The sequence below is a fragment of the Misgurnus anguillicaudatus genome, chromosome 4 (assembly GCF_027580225.2).
Source record: "Misgurnus anguillicaudatus chromosome 4, ASM2758022v2, whole genome shotgun sequence".
Lineage (NCBI taxonomy): Eukaryota > Metazoa > Chordata > Actinopteri > Cypriniformes > Cobitidae > Misgurnus > Misgurnus anguillicaudatus.
The window spans coordinates 26,104,985-26,130,540 of record NC_073340.2 but is presented as its reverse complement, the minus strand read 5'-3'; the positions used below and the strand labels follow the sequence as shown (position 1 = coordinate 26,130,540).

General features: G+C 36.8%; 1 protein-coding gene across 1 annotated transcript in view; it reads right to left on the bottom strand.

Moving 5' to 3' along the window:
- The window catches only part of ankfn1a (ankyrin repeat and fibronectin type III domain containing 1a), a 116,220-nt gene extending 96,652 nt beyond the window's left edge, over positions 1-19,568 (bottom strand). Inside the window, exons 1-4 of the mRNA XM_055175586.2 lie at positions 19,054-19,568; positions 17,753-17,877; positions 16,515-16,667; positions 13,459-13,685 (exon numbers count right to left, since the gene is read on the bottom strand). Of these exons, the coding sequence (XP_055031561.2) occupies positions 13,459-13,685; positions 16,515-16,667; positions 17,753-17,877; positions 19,054-19,218 (670 nt within the window). The 5' untranslated portion in view covers positions 19,219-19,568. The remainder of the gene's footprint in view (positions 1-13,458; positions 13,686-16,514; positions 16,668-17,752; positions 17,878-19,053) is intronic.
- Positions 19,569-25,556: the final 5,988 nt, after the last annotated feature.

Sequence of the window (25,556 nt, the reverse complement as noted above, 5' to 3'; positions counted from 1 at the left end):
TGGATTTATTGCGTTTTGGAACCAAACTCTTCATATATAAGTTTCAAAGAAAGTTTCTTAAGCTCTGCGGATAACAAAGAGCTACATATGTATTTTTCATAGTCACATTATTAACCTAAGCTGCCAGAAAATACATAAATTGCAATATAAAATAAAAAACTGCAGTCACTCCACTGTCTCCTGTGTGTTTGTGCACCTCTCACCCTCGATCAAAGTCAGAGCAAGGGTCCTCTTTTAAAAGTTTCTGCTAATATGACAGTTAACAGCAAAAGAGCGCTCACACTTCATTATTTGATTGACAGGACAGCTGCCTCGGTGGTTGCCTAGCAATATAAAAAGCTGCACTGCACTGCTCTTTTTTTTAAAGTGACCAAAAAAAGGCAGTGCGGCGCGCCTTGCGTTTCAAAGCGTTTGGTGTGATTGGCCCCTAACCAAGTTTAGTGTTTTCTTAATTTTGTACCATACTCCTATTTTCATAGTTTTTTTGAACCTGTAGTGTCATTAGCAAATAATGTGCAAAAATCACTTGACAACTACTGTACCCAATATGCCAGAAAAAAGTAATTCCATGAATTACATATAGTTATGCACAAAATATAGCCAGTAAGAAACATTTAAGGTTTCTCCATCAGTGTAGTAAGTACATTCTGGACACTGTGTGTGAATACATTATAAATATTAGGATGAAGATCTCACAACATGCACCTTATGCTAGGCAGGTACTATAGGGTGTTTGGTTTCTCTAAACCATCAGCTGGTGTGCAGTAAAGCTGCAGCTCTTTATCCACTGAGTTTCTCATAGCATGGTTCCCTCTCCTCCACTTACCAATAAAAATTGCATGAGGAGCTAGAAGTCATTGTCTTCCTCTGAGACTAAAGTGGCGAGAGTTCTGAGAACAGCATCCACATCAGACATTACATAAACATTTATGAATTCAGTTTTATAAGAATCCACTGCTTTGCATCTAAAACAAATGTGACCCTGGACCACAAAACCAGTCATAAGGTTCAGTTTTTTGAAATTGAGATTTATATATCATCTGAAAGCTAATAAATAAGCTTTCCATTGATGTATTCTTTGTTAGGAAAAAATTTGGTTAAGACACAACTAGAATCTGAGGCTGCAAATAAATCAAAATATTGGGAATATCGCCCTTAAAGAGATAATTCACCCAAAAATGAAAATAATGTCATTAATGACTCACCCTCATGTCGTTTCAAACTCGTAAGACCTCCTTTCATCTTCAGAACACAGTTTAAGATGTTTTCGATTTAGTGCGACAGATTCCTTCATTGAAAGTCTATGTACGGTATTCTGTTCATGCCCGAAAAGGCAATAAAAACATCAAAATAGTCCATGTGACATCAGTGGGTCAGTTAGAATGTGTTGAAGCATTGAAAAAACATTTTGGTCCAAAAAATCTGTTGTGAAGCGCATGTGCGAGAATAAAGTCACGTGACTGCAGTGACGCGGATGACGTACGCCGCGGCTGACGTGTTATCTGGTGCGCCCCAGCTGTTTTTTTTTGTGCGCCCGGGCTTCGTTTACAGTCTGAGGAAGACGCATGCTGTAAGTTTGAAAAAAAAACTTTGCAAACATGTCTGAGGATAACACGTCATCCGCATCACTGCAGTCACGTGACTTTAGTCTTGCGCATGTGCTTCACAACAGACGCGAAAGAGAAGACAATGCTGAATAAAGTCGTAATTTTTTTATTTTTAGACAAAAATTTATTTTCAATGCTTGAAACACATTCTAACTGTCACAGACTACTTTGATGATGTTTTTATTACCTTTCTGGACATGGACAGTATACCATACGTAGATTTTCAATGAAGGGTCAACAAGCTCTTGAACTAAATTTAAAACATCTTAAACTGTGTTTCCAAAGATGAACTTACGAGTTTGGGTGAGTCATTAATGACTATCCCTTTAAAATAAAGTCCTAAGCAACACATATAACTTATATATATATATATATATATTTACTAGGAAGTTTACAAAATATCACAAATATTAATGTTGCACTGACAAAACCTTATCTATGTTGATAACCATGCTCAAATGAAGCCAGTTTGTGGAAGCAACCCTAAAACAAATTATGAGAATGGAATTCAATGATTCTGATATCAGTAATGCATTATTTCAGCAGCCCTTAAGCAGACACGATATTAAAAAATCTAAAACTCAAAGGTGGTACTTTGCAATACCATGTTAAAATGATGGTATCAGAGAGTAATACGTTAATCCAGAATACCAATGTTCTGAATGAATATCAATACCATATACAGAAAAAGTGACATTAACTTCTATAAAACAAAAACCTTTCCTGTTAGTCCTTTTTATGAACAATAAAATATATTTTCTTTTATAAGCAGTTCTTTTTTCTTGCCGTGTGCTCCATTGACAAATTTACAACTTTAAACCGATAAAAACCTCTGCATATTTTTGCCATTCAGTGATTTCCGCTATTTACCCAGATGTCACAAGTGGCTTGAATGCTACAGGCTTAAAACGTTACATAATCTCACTTTGACACTGTAACTCATTGCTATGGCAACAATGGTGACTGTAGCAGAGAGAATGAAACCTAAACTGATGTGCGTAGTTTGTGTGTCATTCTGCATGTCCACTTGTGCAATATTAAGTTCCTTCACTGCTTACTAATGAGAAATTCCTGCGGTGCTCTGGCTTGCGCAGCACAACATTATTTTCACATTATGAGCGTACTTCTATTCGTAACAGCTGGTGTGGTGCATTCAAAGCATATGTGACCCTTTCTGTGAAAACCCAGCTAAAGCAATTTTTGGTGATTTACTGTTTTCTACATAAAATCATTCTACAAAATATAAAGAGCATTGTGTGAAAATATAACCTTGATATCTTTAATATTAATTGAGCCATGTCAATGACTGAAAATATAGTAAAATCACTAAGTAAAATCAAACATTGATGCTCCTAATATCATAATTAAATTATGAGACTTGATTTCACAGACACAGTCACATTTCTATAAAGCTATGTTTATATTTTAAAAAACTACTTGAAAAGATAATATTGTATACCTCATATCTTTGAAAAAGTTTCCCCAATTTTCCTAAATAAATTATTTAGTCTTTTTTATTTAGTTTTTTGGTCACACTCATAATTTGCTCTGCATGTAATGTAGACATGATATCTATATGTATGTATGTAGCAGGTGTAAATGTTATACGACGAGAGATTTATTTCCAGCACTTTAATGTCAGTTAAGCCTCCTGAGCAGCTCTGTGTTGTGTGTAGAGCTGTTATATCACATCACCTGCGGTGACTCTATTTGTAAACCCTCCTACAGATGTCGACTCGGATATGAGCTTGAATGTTCCTCCAGGGCTAAACACGCTTAAAACCCTAATGAGAACAGAAAGCGAAATTCATTTCATCGCAACCAACCTCACTTTAAAGTCAAATGAGCGATCAAACCACAAATTCTGAGAGTAATCCAATTACTCGTTTTGTCAAACCATCCATGTACAGACGTTGGCGTGTTGATGAAACGCTGCGCCTGTCTTTTAAACGCCGCCGAGAGTAAAGCATTTGATAATTTAACACCAAGTCCAACTAAATTACACAACGTAAGACCCAACAACAAACCACAGCTGGCACTAATGATCCCAGTTTCCAAGACAACCATTTGGTACCATCTTCATCATCCTCAGGACCAAAGGTAAAGACCTAATGGCTGTAGGGGCGACTTCTTTTTTCGAGGGTGCTCGATGCGAAGTTCATCACAACATGTAGCGTGGTTCGTAATTTCAAAATATGTGTTCTGCGCACAGAGTGACCCTATTTGCATCACATGTCTTGTCAAAATAAGTGCCTGCTGCAGACGTGTCTAAAGGGTTTATGATAAAACCAGATACTCCCATAATCTCATGCGTAATCAGAGTTTACTGTTAAGGAGTGTCTTGTGTGTATTTTGTGAACGTAAGCGTCTCTTTTATCATAAACGGTTATGACGAGTGTGCAGCAGGCACTTATTTTGACAAAATTCTTGATGCACATGGTTTATGATGCAACAAACACATATTTTGAAAATGCAAGCAACACACATGACACTCCGAACACTTATTTTGAATCACCGCAAAATTGACATCACCGAAAATTTACAGAATTAAATGCCACTTAAAATTAAGATTTCGTTCCTACATGATGTAACTCTGGGTCAAAGTCTCATCGTCTAACTATGAGATTTGAAGCAACAAAGTTTGATTGCACTCATTGATTTCAATCTTTAACATGACCTTTCTCAGTCATTATTAAAGATATCAAGGTTCATAAGTGTTTTTTACATTATTATGATTTTATGTAGAAAAGCAGGTCAGGAAGATCCTTTGAAAAGTATCTCAAATTTTATATATATAAGCACATACAGTATATATACATACATATATATATATATATATATATATATATATATATATATATATATATATATATATATATATATATATATATATATATATATATATATATACGTATATATATACATATATATATACGTATATATATATATATATATATATATATATATATATATATATACATATATATATACATATATATATATATATATATATATATAAAAGCATAAATAAGTATATCTGCAAAAAAGTTTTTTTTTCAGTGTAGGAGGACACTACTAATGGTCTTAAACATGGACAAAAGCACAGCACAAAGCTTAAAATTACAGTAAAAGGTTCTAAATGACAGTTTTTCTTTACTCTGTCACTGGCAAAAAGTTACAGATTTATTGCCAAAGCATCTGCAGCTAAGCTTTTTTAAAATAAAAAAGATTCAAGAAAGGTAATATGAGTTCAGAGATGTATTATTCCTACACCGTAAAAATACAGTTAGTTCAACTTAAAAAAGTAAGTTACATGGTTGCCTTAAATTTTGATTTAATTCAATTTAAAAATATTAGTGGACACAACCACAGAGTTATAATATTTTTAAGTTTAAAGTGACACATTTTTTCAACCTTCATAATATATTTTCAAGACCCTTGTGATGGTACATCGACTTAAAATAGGTTGAATGGCATGTCTACCATAGCCTGACGGGGTCTGTATCGCTTTTACTCATACTTTTAAACTTGGGGTTTCGGGGAGTAACTAAAAAACCTACAAAATTCGACTGCTTTATGGCATACGTCACTTCCTCCACTTCCTCAAATTCGGACGTGAGAGCGCAACTATTTATTTTCCTGATATTTTTGTCATGGCCGAAGCAGCAACAAAGAAAAAGAAAGCGAAGGTTTTGCCGGAGACTAGAAAGAGAAAACGGGAGAGCGACAATAAAAGGAAGGATGAGGATTAATGTTGGGCAAGCGTTCGCTCGCTGGCCTGAACTAAAGGAGGAGGAGGTCCCGTTTCTGACCGATGCTGACTTGGCCTTCATGCTTTTGGACTAGTAAGTAATGTTATATTGCTGGCATATATAAGTCCTGTCTGGCGTCTGAACACAATTTTTTTTTACGTGTATTTTGCTGGAGGCAACTTGGGGAGTGTAGAGAGTGACATTTATCACGTGACTCTGTGGCTTCGTGGTAGTGTCACGGACCTACGACACAGGCGACGCAGGTTTGATTCCTCTTTAAGGCAACATTTTTTATATAAACTTTAACCAAGCGTTCAACTGGCTTGTAAACGTGAGCTACGTGATCTTTTGGCTTTTGAAAAAAAATAAAACCCATGAAATTATATTCATATGACACCGTGGACTTCATATGACATGCTGGAAGGCACACCGAGGACTTTGTGACCTAAAAAGTTGTCTTCGTTTCCTTTGCGACAGTGCTGCGGCGTTTGTGGCCTCTAGGGGCGCTAGATGTGAAAAATACATGTCTAGCACCCCCTAGGGACCAAAAAGTTCCGCGGTGTGCCTTTAATTAATCGCAAAATTTTAAGGTAACCAGGTAACTTACTTTTTTAAGTTGAACCAACAAATCTTTTTTACAGTGTAGTAAGTGATAAGGTTTCACATTAGAACTCATTCTGTGAAGTTTGCAAGCTGAGTTAGTCCTTAACAAATCATTTGATATGATGCTGAATGTGCATATGGTTGTTGAATGAGGGTTTACTACCTCATAGCCTTCATGTTCAGAAATAATGGAATGAGAAGAACCAACATTGCTCATGTGCAGGATCAAATGAAAGAGTGACCTCTAGTGGACCACTGAGCTATTCAGAAGACAGCACTACAACTATATTCAAATTGTGAGGCAAATTTATTTAAAAGAATTTAGATAAGTCACTAAACACATTATTTATTAGTTATTTTGTGGATATGGAAACAGAGCAGACACCTCTTGTTATATACTGAATAAATGTTGCATTTAAAACCTGCTATACATATATTATTATAGTAATTATAAAGTAAAGTATTAAAATATTTACCATAATAAAGTATTCGAGTCAATAATCAATATATTCATTTAGAAAATTATGAAGGTGTACGTTACATATACATAATTTAATACATTTTAATGAAAGAGACATAATGTACTTTATAATATACCCCTGCAGACCCGAAGGGGTTAGGAACCCTAAAATAAAGACACCTTGTATATGTACAGTCATTTATTTTAATTGAAATAGTTTAAAATACAAGTAATTGAATTTTTTTTAAATATAATTAAATAATCTTTCACACTAACGAAGCGATGCCAACCAAACCAAATGGACTAAACAAATAAGTGAATGAGTAAATTGTTCACACCTCGATAACCCTGTAGTTAAAGCCTGTATTATCCAGCTCATGCCATTTAGCGACTCCCTCTACAGAGGAGATACCGAATATTGATTATATCATTCGGCACATTAAAGCTGACTCGCACATCCCAGGTAATAACAGAGACCCCAGCAGCTATAACCAATCATCCAGCAACACTCATTCTATTACACACAAGGGTGTCATTAAAGAAAACTAACACCCAGTATCCATTGGGGCTCTTTGGATAAAATATTGATTGTGGCACCGCTGCGGACATCAATACGTGCGCTGAGCACAGCTGTGGAAAGAATCCCAGAATGCCTAGGGGGGCTTCACAACGGTCACATCAACACCACTTTCCCTTTTCATTGCTTTCACTCGCTGCCCCAAAGGTGGTATGAAAACACTCATAATTTAGTTTGTCATTATAACAAACCAAACAAAAGTGTGGGGAAAAAACTATTGCTACAGTACATAGATGACAAAGATGAGAGAAATGTTTTAAGTTTTACATTTATGCATCTGGTAGACGCTTTTATCCAAAGCGACTTACAGTGCATACAAGGTACACTGACATTTGATTTTATGTGTTATGTTGAAGAATTCAACATTAGTTTTCTGTGAAGAATATACTTTATACCCATACTATTTTAAAAAATGTCAAATGTCAGGCAGTATTGTGCTACAATGTTTTTCACTAAAAACCAATTTTCCATTTTAATTAAAATGTTGAGTAAATATCAGGGGTTGTTAAAGTGGGGTCCGGGAACCACTGATGATCCGCAATTCATAGCCCGGGGGTCCGTGAAATAATTTGCTATAAATTATCAACATTTTTACAGTCTTTAAAAAGTGCTTATACCACGGGTCTGTTGAATGCTGTATTCTGATTGGCTGAGAAATGTTCCATGGGTGCTGATAATTTTTCTGTAAACCACACGCCTAACCTGTCAAATGTCTTAAAAATAGGCACCAGAGCAATGTTTGTGCTAACTGTGGTATAAGAGGAATAATTGACTCCGGTCCTTTGAATTATTTGAAAATAATGCACACCCGCGGTGTAATGGCACTCCGCGAAGGGTGTGCATTATTTTTTATGTGAAGTTTTGGCTCAAAATACCCCACAGATAATTTATTATAGCATGTTAAAATTGCCGCTAGGTGTGAGCAAAAATGTGCCGTTTTTGGTGTGTCCTTTAAAATGCAAAAGCGATGATCAAATGCAAAAACTGATCACAATGATGGTGGTTTGTTGAAATTGAAACTTAATTGAGCTTTCAATTATTTTCTCCCTCTCTCTCTCTTCCTCTCTGCATTAAAGATCAGTGCCGTGGTTGCATAGTGCAGATTAAGGGGCGGTATTATCCAATTCTGACATCACAGGGGGAGCCAAATTTCAATTACCTATTTTTTCACATGCGAGCAAAGAATGGTTTACCAAAACTAAGTTACTGGGTTGATCTTTTTCACATTTTCTAGGTTGACAGAAGCACTGGGGACCGAATTATAGCACCTAAACATGGGAAACGTCATATTTTCATGGTATATCCCCTTTACAGCCATGCCATAGAACAGAGGTATTCAACTGGTGGACCACAGGCCAGATCCTGAACACGAGACGCAATCAACTATTAAAATAAACTTACTTTTACAAAATTGGAAAGCAGGTGCTTAAAGCCCACATAACACACGCCCGTTCTGCATTTCTGATGTTAATCTGGAGTACCTATAGAGTAGTTTTACACCCTTCATATCCCGAAGAGTCTTAAGTTTTATCAGATTTATAAAAGACAGATTAGCTTTAATGATTCTTTCCAATAACAGACGAAAAAATGAAGAAGGAGGAGTTACTACCGCGGGTGGAGCGAGTACGAGTCATGCAACACTCTACAACACTTATAACTTATGAGTCACTACATGTTTGTGTCATTTATATAATATGCACACGCCTATTTCCAACATAAGACAGAAGTCTTACTTACAACTCATGACCCAGTTGGGACTTTTCAATGAAATCCAGCGCATCAAACACACATGCAAAACTCCGCTGCTACACCGGATAAACAAACTATATCCATTGATTTCATAAGGCTGGCTTTCTTCTCCTTACATCCAAAAACACACTTCTTTTTTCGTGCCATTGTTGAGTTTTGAAAATAAACAAAGCTGTCGCGTGATTTGATGTTTGTTAGTTCTAGCGTCTCCCACTGATTGACGGGTGGGCGGGGTTTTCCGGGGGAAGTGCCCATAAAAAGAAAAGATACGTATAGAAACCCCTGAAACGTCAGCTGGACCTGTAATCAAAAAAAAAACTTTCCGAAACTTGTACATACCTTGGCGAAGTGCATTCGGCCCAACTGCTTTTTTGACACTTTGCCTACGTTTAGCATAAAGAAACAGCTCGTAAACAGTGTTAATAAATCAGAATGCATGAAATACCATTGAACCCCCCCTTTAACAATTGTTATAATTATAAGGGGATCCTTGGAAATTTTCCTCCCCTGTAAGGGGTCCCTGTCCCCAAAAAGTTTGACAAACCAAGCTATACATACAGTCAATTATTTATTCAAAGCATTGCATTATGAGATACTGCATTCCCAAAACAATCCTGTAGCTTAATTTGTTTTAGCGGTGCAAAGGTTTAGGGTTTGATTCTCAGGGTGCACACATGGTGAGAAAAAGTAAACTTTAAATGCACTTTGGATAACAGTGTCTGCTAAATGCATAAATGTAAAACAATGCATACTACTGTAGAAATTGTATGAGTAGTATGCTATCCTAAAAACAGCCCCATTTCCAAAAATTCTACTTTTGATATACAAAAAGAAAAATATTCATACAGGTTTGAGATGACATAGGACAGAAAGAATGGTCATTTTCGAGTCAACTAATCCTTTAGGAAGTAAAACCCAACTGTTTACATACCAAGGATAGGCAGAGCTGTTTATGCTGTTAACAAAAGTCGTTTCCTGTCATTCTGTACCACCCCAAAAGATACTGATATCAGTTCTCTCCCTTTCTGTGGGGTGGGAGGGATTAAAGACTTACTAAATAGAAATATTCTTCATCTAATTCATCTGCTTTCAGTTTGTCAGTGGCAGAAAATGTTGTTTGGTTTTTCCTTGTAAAATGAATTGCTCATTAGGCTGTCTATAAGGTTCACCACTGCTATTGTGATAGCACTAATGAACATCGCCTACAGGGCACAGCCTCGAATAAACCTACAATTATGAGTCATTTCCAAGTACAAGCCGAACACTAATGACAGGGCCACCTCTGCAGATTGACAGCATAACAGCATGTTAAAACACAATGAAATTTATTTATGCGATATGTTCAAACAAAAATGTTCAAAAGGCCGTTAAATGCAAATCGGTTTAGTTATTGTGTTGTCTCTGTATTTGGTTACTGGTTGAAAGTGTAACATTTATGATATTATACCTGTATGAAATAACATGATATGCTTAAATGTAAATAAATTACTATTAGCACATTTACTATTGGTAATTGCCACATCAAATGAACAATCATTTCCGAAAATTATACAGATTACTTGATTCATAAATTTAGCAGTAAACCCCTGCCCTCGATTTAAACAAAAGGGTGATTCTCGCGAAATTAGACTTATGAGGTGTCATAAAAAAAGTAAATGCAAAGTAAGAGAATTAAAATAAGAATAATTTCAAATGACCAATTTTGTTTGTTTTTTTCACATTTAAGGGGAATTTTTTCATTACCGCAACCTGTCCATGACTGGATTTGGGTTCTTTGACATGGAAAATTTATAATTAAAAAATTAAAAAAAATAAAAAGCTTCAGTGCATGTTATACTACAGTATAAACATTTAGAGAAAAAAAAACATGTGGTATTTGGTGATCATTGATAAATGTAGAGACAATAATAAGGAATATAAATGTGTCCAAGACCAATTTTCTCATCCTCCGCAACAATTTTCAATCATTGTTTACGCCCTCAAGGAACTAATATTTTCAAAAAAAAAATAGTTGGAAGGGACATAATTGACTGTGACACTCAAGATGGCTACCAGGTTAGCAGTTCTCTTGAGATAAAAGTTGAAATTTTGTTTGTAATAGTACCTAGACAACTTTTTAGTTCTCATTACCGAAACATGAGTTTGTAAATGCATATATTTAATGTAATATCATTTTGCAGTAATGATCATTTTTATAATGATAATCTAAAAAATGTAAATAATTCTATAGATGGATTTCAGTCATGTGACCTTTTACGTCATGCCGCCATATTGAGGACCTACCGAGTACCAGTAGACTATTAACAAGCCTTGGCTACCTTGCTACAATTTACGGATTTCTTATCTTTTACTGTCTATGTTTCTTACGGATACAGTAAATGGCTACGAAAGACAACATGTCGCACCTTGACTGTCATGAAAAAAAAACGCTACTTTAAAAAAATATATCTTGGTTAGGGTGTGATGCCTACTCGATCCCTGATGCTTTCTTCCAGCCGCTGTTCGCTGCTACCGAACTACCACTATTTTACAACTTAAGAAGGCAAGACACAACATAAAACTTTGCTCGAAGTATCACCTGGATCTCTACACATGAACGCGAGCATTGAGAACATTGTTTGTGTACACAGAGTTTACTAAAAAGAAAGGTTTTGTTAAACTGACATTGGCTGTTATGGTGTCCGCTCGTCATCTCTGCCAGACGTAAATAATCAATTTCCGAATGCGAATGAATGAATCTCATATGAGGCTCCTTTTCAACTAGAAGGTCAATATTGTTTGTCACTTGCGACAAAACAACGAATTATCCATGCATTTATATGGAACTATGCTTTAGGAGCTGTCCATCTTTACTCTCCTCCCTCCTTACGTCGCATTCAAAGATCGATACATCTTGACTGGGAAGATGGCGGCGAGCGGAAGCCAAATCAATCAAAGTCAGTTAGTGAAAACCTTCTTTTTAGTAAACTCTGTGTTCACAAACAATGTGCTCAATGCAGGCATGGATTAACGCACGGGCCTACTGGGCACTTGCCCAGGGCACTGGGCCAGCAGGGGGCCCAGTCAAATTTACTGTGTCTATTCTTTTCAAGTAAATATTTTAATTTTATTTTCAGTAAAATTTAGTTAAATATTGAGGAATAATGTGAATTTTTTTGCAGTTGCGAAGTATTAACTAGTAAATAAATCAAATAAATAATTTTAATTTATTGCTGCGCTGTTGAAAGGGACATCTAGAGGCGAGTGAAAAGCATTGCGTAATATAAAAGTAACGCGTAGAAGACGGTTACTCAAAAACCAAAACAAAAATGAGTTTAAAACCACAACCAAGTGGATCAATGAAAAGAAAGCACAAAGGACAGCTTTTCCTCACCATGCCAGTCAGCAATTGTTAAGGAGAATATTCATTTTCTCTAATGGCAAGAGTAAAAAACGAACTAAGAAGCAAAATGTGTCAAGGACATCTTTAATGGCCATTGAATGCGATCTTGTGAGGGAACTGGATTTTGATGATGTGGTGGAAGTGTTTTCTCTGAGGAAATCGAGAAAGATACCCCTCAGCTAAGGTAACTTTAAACCAACTTTTTTTTAAACCAACCTTTTTGTTCTAAGCTAGGGGCTGGACACACCAAAGCTTTTACGCCCGCGGCCGGCGCATGTTTTCAATTGATTCCAATGGAAACTCTGCGTTTTTCAAATAAGCAAGAAGCTAGCGGGGTTTTTCCACGCTGAAAACCGGCGCTCGGGGTTTTATTCGCGCTCAGCACTGAGCGTCGAGAGTTCAAAAATATTCAACTTTGAGTGAAAAGCTCCGCTCGTCTTTTTGATGGAGTATGTTGTACAGTATGTTGACTGGTGAGATATAAATAAACCAATTTGTGATGTGAAAGTACAGAATATTGTGTGCATTCTCTCCCCGCGTATTAGTGCCATTGTTAAATCCTGTATGATGGGGCATACAGGCAGAGGCGAACCAACACTTGAGCCCTGTGTATACAGGTGCAACGCTGTTGCCCAAAAAATTGGTAAAGGGGGCCTTTAAGACATCTGTGCCCAGGGCACATCATCGCCATAATCCGTCCCTGGCTCAATGCTTCGAGCAAAGTATCATGTTGTGTCAAGCCTTCTTAGTGTTGTAAAAATAGCGATTTTGATGCTCACAACATATTGAAGGCATAGCTTCTAGTTCTTTTGCGCCCACTTCAGGTACTCAAAATGGTGGAAGACAAGTAAGTGACGTCAGCTGATATTCGTGTATAGGAAATATTTTTTAAATCCTCTAAAAATTATGTTTAAAGTAAGTTTAGACCTTAATACGTGCAAAAAATGGCTTTAACGGCTTTTTAAAAAATCTGATGCTGGACACCTAAATCTGGATTTCATGAGAATTACCCAAATATGTATGTCAAACTCGTGTGCAAACTGCGTGACGAAATCGAATATAACAGGCGATGTCAGACAAATAAAAATAAACAAAGCCCAGACCAAGTGAAAAAAAGAGACCAAACTAAACCACTCCAAACGACACCATGTGGTTTCCTCAAACCTCAAGCATAGCACTTCAGTCACTAAAACACTACACACAGACTTTTCATTTTTCTTAAAAGAAGTTTCAAACCACAACACAGGCACATCACACACGCACAAGACTTCTTTTGGAGAAAGGTGGGCATCTATGATAAACGAATGCACGGTTTGTGATTGGCATACCTGATGCATCCCAGTGCAGTCCTCCGGGGCTGGCTGCCAGACGCCGACGTTTCCTCACACCAACGGCGCCTTGACAGGAGTCTCTGGTGGGCTTGGGAAGAGGTGTTGAGGTGGTCCGCAGGGGCTCTGAGGACTGAGGGGAAGCTGAAACTGGCAGGATTGGGGAGGGTGGCAAGTGGTGGGTTTTCCTCTCCTGGCTCAGATGGATAGACTCTTTCTCCAGGGGCCTGCGAAACAAAAGAGATTTCATTTCTGCTGTCACTCCACTATAATTAGCTGTCACAGAGTGATGTTTTCATGATCACAATTGAGTCCCCCCCTGTATTGCACAGCGTGTCGTACCAGTGGTACGTTTTTCCATACCAATCAACATCGGGAAAATTATAGCTTTCAGATGTGTGTCAGAAAAAGAACGGAATTCAAGATGCGGAAAATATGCGAGAACAAATAATATTTTAAAGCATTATATTATGAACACTAGGAGGCATTGAAAATATTATATGAGTAAATTACAATAATGCTTTGTTTTAGAGGACTGTTTTATGAATTTAGGAACATATTTAATAAAAATCGATAACACTTTGCAATAAGATTGATTTTGTTTAGATTAGTAAATGCCTTAGCTAACATGAGCAATATACTTTTAGCATTTATTAATCTTTGTTAAGGTTAGTTAATCCCACAACAATTGTTCATGTTAGATCATTGTGCATTAACAGATAAAACTTTTGGTTTTAGAAATGTATTAATAAACGCTAACAGCAACCTGAACAAAGATTAATAATACAGCAGAAGTATCGTATATTGTTGGTTCATGTTAACTAATGATAACAAACATTACACAGTGTGCAAAGTGTTACCAATACAACAATACAAAAAATGTTTTAAGGATAAGTAAATGCCAAATTTGAATAAAAATGCACAAAACATAATTTAGTGAACACACCTAAAGGAACATACAGTACAGTACCTTGAATCTGGTAGGATATAACTTTGGCTTTTCCATGATTCTCTCCTGTAGTACGATAAATTTTTTGGTCTTCCAAACAAAAACTCAACGATTTGTTCCAGTCCAAACATTATGCCCTTGTAGATTCCTTTCTTTGCTCTTTATGTCACACAAACTAGCAAAAATGTCCCTCTGATTCCACATCAGTCATGTACAGCGTATCAAACTGGACTGCACCTGTTACCCCGAGTCCAAATTTTTGCTCACAACTTTCCGTAACTAAAACCTTTTCATAGTCAAATCAATAGGGTACAAAGAAGGACCTTGTTAAAAAATAGCAGCCTTAGTATTTGGCATAAATATTAAATTGCACCTTCAGCTAAAGTGTGCCAGTGGCGCACACAAAGCCGTACCAGTCGATCAAGTAGAGTCAAGTGGCGTATATCTGATGGTAGCTGTGTTGCTTTTGTGAGACTTGATTAACTATAGCGAGTTAGGAAAGGTTTCCATTCCTTGCCTTTGTTTCCGACGGGCGATCTAATAACACGTTCACAGCATGAAATCCTGCTTTTTGTTGTTAATAAATGGCTCTGCGGTAACTTATGAATGCAGCCTGATTTCCAAAAGTTCAAAAGAACAGGGTAGCAGCATGTCGCCTTTCCGTCCCAGGTATGCAGGATTAAAATAATATAACTGGTGTTAGCTGTTATAACATAAGCTTTGCATTTTTTATACCTATACTTTGTAGAATAAAGTTTATTGTGTACTGTATGATACAGATTCAGTTTTGTTTGAGAGTGATACATAAAAGGGAGCTAAGAGAAGACGTGATTGATTTTGATTGGCTATTGAAACCTCAAAAGGCAAACATGTGGGAGGCTGGCTGGCACTGCCAGTTTAAGTCTCTTTCATCGGCACGAGGCTTCAATTCAAAATGCATTCAAAAGGTGTTTATGAAGAAAACAAGCATGTTTAATGACTAGCATGAGGGGGGATCAAAGCTATCAGATGAGTTTAACATTAAGCAAAATGTCATTTGAAGATGCTTTAAAATACTAACAAAATCTGTTCAGAATGAGCATATCGATACAAACTGCTTTTGTTTTATTTTATTCAGATATTAATTAAAGATCTGAGGTTTGCTATTTTTCAGTAAAACAATTATGTATGCTTCTGACAGTTCAAACATTATAAACATTATATTTATGACCCTGCCTGTAAAATCCAGACTAAAATCTCAAAATGCAAGTAATTCACTCAATGATTTTATGTAGTAAATCACAAAAAACGACTTCAGTTAGGGTTGACCCAAAGGCAGGTTCATATTTTGTAATATTCAACAGTAACTTTAAGGTTTAGGCTTTATAGTAATCTTACTGTACTTCTGACTTTACTACTGTGCAAACACTGACAGTAAACAATGACATCTAGTGGTCACTGAAATCTTTACCAACTATGCAAGTGTAATGTAGACCAGTGGTTCTCAAACTTTTTCAGAGTGCGGCCCCCTTTGTGTACAGTGCATCCCGTTTGCGGCCCCCCCAAAGAGAATTTATGACAAAAACAGTTCTAAAACTTCATATTTTAATTAAACAAAACATTAAATTATACAAAGTAGTGCTGCCTTATTTTTTTCAGGTTTAATTTCACAGAATGTGATAAATTAATGTATTTTATAAAATGTCATAAAACTGGGGCCCCCCTGGCACCATCTCGCGGCCCCCCTGGGGGCCCTGGACCCCAGTTTGAGAACCACTGATGTAGACACAAAGTAGTTTTAAAAAAACTTTTGGATTATAATAAATAAAAAGTGTTTGTATGGAAAAACTAGTTCAATCCAGTATGTACAGTATATTGTACTACTCATTTGCTGTTTATTTAAATCATGGAGTGCAAATTTAATATGGCCATAACAGATCAGTTGGGCACACATTTAAACTAAATTAATCCGCCCATAAAGCACTGTTTACCACGCTAACACAAATGTGAGATTCATGGACGGATAAGGAAATTGCCCTTAACTGAACGCCTACTCGAAAAAGCCATCAAACTGGTCTGTGACAAAGAAACAGGAACGAGCCAGACTTCAGATTCCCACACACAGTACCTGGATTCTTTGCTTGTGTCTCCAGTTTTACTATTGCGGGATGATTGCAACATAGAGCAAAATGAATCTCGGCTCCTGGGAAGCAGAGTAGAGGGCATGCACAGCCACGTCTCCAGATCGGTAAATTTGGAGTAGCTCAGCATCTCCAAGACACTGGAAGAGGAATATAAAAATGTGTTTTAATGTTACAGGAGGCACATGACCTACACACTCTTTAAAAGGGACACTCCACTTAAAAAAAAAAAAAAATGCTGATTTTCCAGCTCCCCCAGAATTAAACATTTGATTTTTACCGTTTTGGAATCCATTCAGCCGATCTCCGGATCTGGCGGTACCACTTTTAGCATAGTTTAGCACAATCCATTGAATCGAAGTACTCCCAAAAGTGCTTATACGCCATAAAATATAGTTCCTAGCCATATCTGCCTAGAAAATCGCAACTTTTAATTTTTTGTCGGTCTTAGTACAGGATGTAACTACAGAAGAGTCAAGATTAAAAATTTCGAAACTCTTTTATATTTTTGAGCGCGATGCTATATGGTCTAATCAGACTCAATGGATTATGCTAAATTATGCTAAAAGTGGTACCGCCAGACCGGGAGATCAACTGAATGGATTCCAAATGGATGGATGGTTTCCCGGACAGGGATTAAACTAGTCCTAGACTAAAACTAATGTAAGAGCTGTCCAAACTGAAAACAACTTGCACTGACATATCTTAAAATGCATCAGTGCCCTTTGTTTTGCCTCAAAATGCACACAAGTAATGTTTATAATAAAGCATGTTTGTTAAAACTAGTTATATTTCCTAATTAAACTAAGGCCCAGTCCTGGCTTAAGCTAATCCCTGTCCAGAAAACCGCCCCTATGGGCATATTTTCAAAAAAAAAGGGAGTTTCCCTTTAATCTATAATGAAAATAAATAAGGGCTTACAAAACTAGCATAGATGTATTATCAAATTATCCAAACATTTAAAAAATGATTAATTTATTAATTAGCATTATTTGATTGTTTAAGTTTCTACCTTGAACTTTTGTGAGATCGCAGTTTATATGAAAACTACTAGCCAAGATATTTTTCAAAAATGCATCTAGGTCATATGAGTTTTGAAATGACACGAGGGTGAGATCTATTTTTTTTAAATACTGCATGTCATAATTTTTGAGTGGTAATTTTTGCTCTGCATTGGTAAAATGTGATACAGTAAACGTCCTGGCATTTTCCTTATTGATCTTACCTGTCCTCCCCTGTTCCTGGGATTTCATATTTCTCATTAGCTGTGTGGTATCCACATGATATGCGAGATTCCTGTGGAGCCAGCAGGCATGTTTTCTCTGTCTCATAAGACATCTTGAGCCATTTCTGAAAATAGAAAGAAAACAGTACCTGTTATTCTCCTGTATATTCATTACGGCATGTTTTAATACATGCACTAATAAAGTCTGTCTGAAGTAAATGCAAATGGATGCTTGTCGAATAGTAATGATTGAACGCAAGGATAAATATAAAGTTATGGATGACTCAGCCTTTCATATTAAGAAAAACATGTAGGGGCAAGTTGTCACACAGAGGTTTACTTCATAATTGTTTAACTGTTAATGTAGATAAAACTGCATATAGTTTTTTACCTTCTTTTTAAAATTTGATTTGATTTAAAGGTGTAGTGTCCACGGCTCAGTCCACTGCTCACCCATCACTTTTGAAACGCATAAAGAAGCTACGATAGCCGCCACCGGAAAAATGTAATCATCGGAGACAACTTAGTAAAAAAAAGTTTGTCCATTAAGGGCTTCTGTAGAAACATGGTGGCACAAAATAGCGACTTCCACATAAGGGGACCCTCGTTGCACGTAGATCAAAAGTCTCATTCTAAGGCAATAAATACTTAACGGTTCATTGTCAAAAGGTCTTTATACACCCCATGAAAATATAGCTTTATATATTATTTTGCATTTGTGTCAAGAGATCCTTTAAAAATTACACACTGCACCTTTAAAGTCAGGTTTCTGGGTTGTCTTAGCACCAGGTCCTGAAGAAACGTTGTTTTATTCACTATTTACTACAAGAATGGCTAAATGGCAATAAAAGTTTCACTACAGTAACCAGAGTTAATGATATTTGTAGTAAAATAACCACAAACCCTTACTGGTGACCGTAGTCTAACCATATACTTGACTGACTTTGGTCAACCTGTCAAAAAACAAAACATGCTACAGCTTACTAAAATAAAAAGACTATACAAGACTTTTGAACTGACAAAAAGTGTGACAACTACTAGCCCCAATTACAAGCAGTAACTAGCTTCACTTATTCGGATCAAATGCGCTTTAACAAAGGGGTGTGAATAAAAACCGATGTTTAAATATCTCTGTACACTTTTCTCACACTTTCATCCATCTTTAATTATCCCCTTCCTTCCACATAACACCCCACCTACTGTAAACGCTACTGTAAACTTTACTGCACGCGGTGTAACTTAAATCACATCGGTGAATGCAGCGTCCTGGTTTTGGACTTGTTTGGTTAAGGGGATAGTACCTCTTTGTTCTCCGGTTCTGGACTCAGGGAACTGCGGATCCTCAGCTCAACATCTGCAGCCTCTTCCCGTAAAGCGTTGAAACTGGACCCAAAACTTCCCGTTACGTGTCTCCCACCCGGGCGGACCGGAGCACTCGTGCTTTTGTCCAGATTATACGATTGCATTTAGTAAAAACCGCTCCAGCTTGCAGTTAAACTCACCAGATGTGATCCTGTTTGCCATCAGGAAGTGAAGGAAACACCGCGCGTGTCATCTCAATCTTTACATCTCTCTTCAATAACTGTAAATATGCTCCACGCTATATTGTTATAGTCTGTCTGTGTGTTCATTATGAACGTGGATTTCTATTAAAAGCAGTGCTGTGGAGATGTCTTGCTGCTTGTCTGTGGTAAGATAAGACAGGAAATATTTATGCAGTTATCCGGGAAAATTAAGTGACTGCAATTATGTCACATAAACAGTTTTTTTTTTCATCTTTACGATGCACCCAAAAATCTCAGCTATCCACCAGAAGAATGTCTGAATGGTTTTATTTATATCTCTATTGTATATTAGGCAAATATAATACATATATAATGAATTATTGTTAATCAAACTTGGATGCCTAATATAATTTAATATAAATTTTCAGCTTTGTTAATGTTAGTTTATGCCAGTACAATTGCTTATGTTAGCTCATTGTACAATAAATATTGTTGCAAGTTTTGACTTAAAAATGTATTTGTACTTATGTAGTAAATATATTAGAAATTAATATTAATATGCTTGTTCATTGCTAACTAATGCATTTACTAATGCTTACAAATTCAACCTATTGTTAAGTATTACCCACACACCTTCAGTAAGACAACGTTATTTAATATTTAAATGACTCATGAGATTTTATTAAGATCATCATGAAGTCTCCCAAGTGCAACTTATTGTCAATACAGTTTCGTGTAGGCTAGTATTCCTGTAGTTCCTCTTTCCCTGTTAGTCCCAATACAGACCACATGAGGGTGCTACCCATGTGCATATCCAAACGATAGTTCACCTAAAATTGAAAATTCTGTTATCATTTACTCTTATGTCGTTACAAACCTGTATACATTTCTTTGTTCTGATGACCACACAAGATATTCGAGGAATGTTTGAACCAAACCGATCATGAGCCCCATTGACTTCCATAGTAGGAAAAAAGAATACCATGGAAATGAATGAGGCTCATTGGTTTGGTTTCAAACATTTCTCAAAATATCTTCCTTTGTGGTCATTAGAACAAAAACATTTATACAGGTTTGTAAGCTAACCTATGAGATTAAGTGATGTCAGAATATTCATTTTTGGGTGAACTATCCGCAGGGTTCCCACAGGTCCTTGAAATCCTTGAAAGTTTATGAATCTGGGGGGGGGGTTCAAGGCTCTGGGAAGTTTTTGAAAATCTACATACATAGATACAGGTCATTGAAAGTGCTTAAATCTATTTTATTCAAGAAGTTTTCTGGAAAAAATCCATATTATTCCCTGTGTAGTGTAGGATAGTATCAAAAAAATTCTAGACTTCTTAAGCACACATGCTAAACTGTTCGCTTTCAATGCTTATTTCTTCTGTATGCGAATGTTGATTCATATAAAAATGCTTTTTTGCATAATTGTGTTTGACACATGAAAACGTCTCGGGTTACGTATGTAACTGTTGTTCCCTGAGAAGGGAACGAGACGCTGTGTCTCCCTTGCCATACTTCCTGCGACCCTGTAACGCCGTCTTTGGCAATATTTCAGATATCCTGGCTCCCGCGTCACCCTGTCTTTGTCGTTAAGCCTCACCATTGGTTGAAATTGATATACACATTCAGATGCACTTACCCCTGGAGGCGTCCCCAGAGTGTCACCGCAGTGATGCAGCGCGAGTTCCCTCGAAAGGAACTGTAACAATGTATCTTAAAAGGTAACACGATGTAACCTTGCTCTCACTTAAAATCTGTCCCCACATTTATGAATTTGAGGGTATTAGACCTGGAAAGTCCTTGAAAGGTCCTTGAATTTGAAGTTAACTAAGGTGTGGAAACCCTGTACATGAAACCAGTTGAGAAAATACTTCTCTCAGAGTGCATGATAAATGATTTAGAAATTAAATAGATATCAGACAGCGTCCTGCTTAACTTAGTCCTGTACACACATTACTATGCAAAGTCTAAGCAGCACACCAAGTTATGAGAGTAGGAATAAGATGAAAGAGCATTGAACATCTGTCTGTAATTGACGGCATGGTCAGGGGATCTAAGGAAGTGTGTGGTTCTGCAGCTGTGGTGCGGAGATTTGTTTTTGTTCCTTGGATACCATGGCACCCCAGTGTCCCAGACTCTGACCCACCACAGTGTGTCCAATGGATACATGCAATCCGCATGTAAAGGGTTAAATATAAAAGTGGTTTCAAAGAGAAAAATGTTGAAGTATACTTATTTCGGTCCAGTAATCCACTCCAAGTCACATTAGCTTCATCTCATCTAGACATATGGTAAGTGTCTCTTTAAGAGTCTCAGTCTAAGACACTTTTTAACCGTAAAGACCGTAATATGACTTAATAAAGATATAAAAAAATCTAGAAAAGTAAATAAGGAATTTAAATACATATTGCTTCTTATTACTACACTTTTCACACTATACTTTAGTGTTAAGTTTTTGTGGCAACCGTGACTTCATGAATTATCTTTGTTATATTAAATCTTGCTTTCAAGCTTACTTTTAATGTTTCAGATATGCCGCAATCTCAGCATCACTGTTGAAAAGCAGCATCCACTGCTTTTTTAACCAGACAAATGTGAATTATTCCTTGCATTTGTTTTAACTGGACACTCACTGAACAATGGTCTTCCTGCGATGAAAAATCTAAGCATGGTTAATGGGACAGAGCTGGACATAGCCACCGGAGGAGCAGAGGAGTCCTGCTCTCGCTGTACTCTTCCCTTCGGCGTGGTTCTTCTCATCATTGGTACTGCAGTCACAGCGGTAGCCTACACTTTCAGCACTCATGGATCAACCATTTCTATCCTTGGACTTCTGCTCCTTATCAGTGGGCTTTTGCTTCTGGCCTTCAGTGCAATATCCAGGAGATTTAGTAAAATGGACAGATCGTGGGAGAGTCAGACTGACCTTGTAGCGAGTAGGAGGAATAGCTTAAATTGAAATGTAATGATTGAAAATGTATTCATTTGAGGTTGTTGGTTATTAAACTTGACTCATACTTTAAAACAGTGCCACTATGCTACTCTATGGGGTATTTTGAGCTAGAACTTTACATATACGTACTCTGGGGATTTATTTTGACATCTTAAAGCAACACTAAAGAGTTTTTTTTACCTTAAAATAACGTTTCTAAAAAAGTTTCAGTCGTTCATCCACTCGAAACAGAGAACGGGACTTTCACATTCGCTTTGCAGCCCTCTATCGACCAAAACCGCACTTAAGGACCATCGGGTCGCGGTCCTGTAGTTCGAGTGAAAACTACAAAAACTTGCTTTACGGCATACCTACAATCCAATCAGAGCCAGCTTTACTGCAATAGGCTAAATTATTTACGACAGCGGTAATGGACAATTCCGCTTCCAACCTGTAGGGGGAGCAAAGAGCAAAAACTCTTTAGTGTTGCTTTAAAAAAGTATTGTGAAATGTCCCCTTTAAGAAGTTTTTACAAACAAACCTTACCAAAAACACTACAGGGGTGGATCTTGAGACCAAACAATGTCACTGATATATGTTAAAATTAGGGTAGTACAAGATGTTTTTTAATGAAAGCAGCTTAACCCTTAAAAGTCCCTTGGGGTGAATCTTACCCCCAAGCCACTTTTCTTTAGTTAAAAAACATGGTTCCCTTCATCTTTCTAGATATATCTGTCAATATTCATATTATAAAAAATGGGCTTGATTCGGCCATTCTAAAGATGTGTAAAAAAAATTACCAAAAGAGGCCCATGGGGGTAAAAATGACCCCAATTAATAATGAATGGGAAATGCAAAAAATTCCTTTTATTCTTTTAATTTGTCAAAAAAATCAATGCATCCAGAATAAATCTGAAAATTTCAACACAGGAAAGAAGGCCTGGTACTAGAGCACAAATGCAATATAGAAACGACATGCTCAATCACACTCAAACACACAAAGGTATGACTGCCACAGATGCAAAACAAGGATGTAAATTGGTGGGCTTAAATGCTCACACAGGTGCATGCACGCACACACACACACACACACATGCGCACACATACACACACGTGGGCACGCACACACACACATGCACGCACACACACATTTACATTCAGTCAAATTTCTGTGGCATTTTGTAAAAACAGACACTTCAAAATGCATCAAAAACTACAAAAAATCTACTATTTGAAATAATATTTATTTTTAATGTCCTTTATAATGTTTATATATACATAAATTGTAAATTCACAAAATGTATCACTAAAGTAGTGATATGAGCAGTAATTCCAATGAAATGAATGGGTCTCTATGGGCCTCTGCTGGTCGATTTTTTTTTTTTAAAACTGTAATTATTTTATGTTTTTTTCTTAACACCAGATGGCTGAATATAACACACAACATCTAGATCAATATCTAAAAACAATTAAATCAAATTTCGATCATAATTAACGTGAATTTTTCATTAAAAAATATATATTTTACATGCAAGCTAATGGTGTAGATGAGGAATTTAGTGGTAAACAGGTACAAAAGTACTTCATATTTCCCAGAACACAGCATTAATGTATAGATGGGAAGTAAACAAAAAGAAAGAATATTATTTGTATCATAATAAAAATCATATATTATATATTTATACAATATAATATACAAATATATATTATATATTAATCTTAAATTGCCTTTTGTATTTGCAAAGCATTTTCTGTTTGTTTGAGAGTTGAGTTTTCCCTTTGCAAAGCAGATTGAGTTTGTTTGCAACATGCTGGACTTGTTTGTTGTATGACACAGAATTCACTCCATATTACACTAGCTACACAACAATGCTGCCAAACAGAGTTTCTAAAAATCTTCACCCTAAAAGGACATTCAATCACCTAATACTGCACTTGCGTGTGGACGAACAGTTAAACCGCATAGAAAATTGAAAATACCCATGTACGTGCATGTGGACAGGCCCTAAAACATTTAGTTCTCTCGTGATAAGTCAATACAATAACTATGACAACGGTTGTGTTCAACTTCATACAGCGCCGCGCAGACCAACATGCAGATGACATCAAAATACGATGAGGGTGATTCGAAACAGCAGTCGACTCGAATCGCTCTCGCTGTATTATGATGTCTTGCTTTTTTGATGTCACACACCTCTTCTGTCGTCATAGTTCAACTACACTACACATTATACCCTTCTCTCACTTTTGTTGTGTGACATTGGTTACGTTGCATGAGTGCCCATTATTGGATGAACACCTGAAAAGGGTTTAAATCCTTTGATCATTTTGGTAAATTAACAGCAAAGACTGCAAGTGTGTTTGATTTCATGCGGTGCTGTGCACACCGATCAGTTTATGACGTCAAAAATCAGATGCACAAAAACAAGAGCATCACATTCATTTAGACTCTAAACAGATTATACTCTGTGTCACGTATGGTTAACATGGAGCCATCTGTGACCTCCTTTATGGGTCTCAGTTTTTCTTTCTTTTGCCCATCTGGCACCTTTTACCATAATCCTCGTTGAAGTATAAAAGTTTAAGCAGGTGGTACTGTATGTGCTGGCGTCTACCGCACAGCTGTAAAAGATGCTGACATGAATAGACAGATGTTGCAAACCCAGATTAAAAGAAAAGGACTCTTCTTTCTTGCTTTCATTTCAACAATGTCCCATAACATGAACATCAGCCAATTGAGGATGCTTGGTGCATTATCTAGCCATCAGAGGATGGGTACATGGTGGTCATAAAGGGATGGACATGGTCAGAAACAATGCTCAGGTAGGCCGTGGCAATTAAACGATGCCCAATTGTCACTAAGGGGCCTAAAGTGTGTCAAGAAAACATCCCCCACTCCATTACACAACCACCAGTCTGCACAGTGGTAACAAGACATGAATCCCAGTTCTCATTCTGTTTATGCCAAATTCTGACTCTACCATCTAAATGTCTTCACAGAAATCGAGACTCATCAGACCAGGCAACATTTTTTTAGTCTTTAACTGTCCAATTTTGGTAAGCTCGTGCAAATTGTAGCCTCTTTTTCCTATTTGTTGTGGAGATGGGTAGTACCCGGTGGGGTCTTCTGTTGTTGTAGCTCATCCACCTCAAGTTGTGCGTGTTGTAGATTCACAAATGCTTTGCTGCATACCTCGGTTGTAATGAGTGGTTATTTTACATCTATTAGCTTGAATCTATGTCACGTATGTTTAACATGGAGCCATCTGTGACCTCCTTTATGGGTCTCAGTTTTTTTTTTCTTTTGCCTATCTGGCACCTTTTACTAAAATCCTTGTTTAAAAGTTTAAGCAGGTGGGACTGT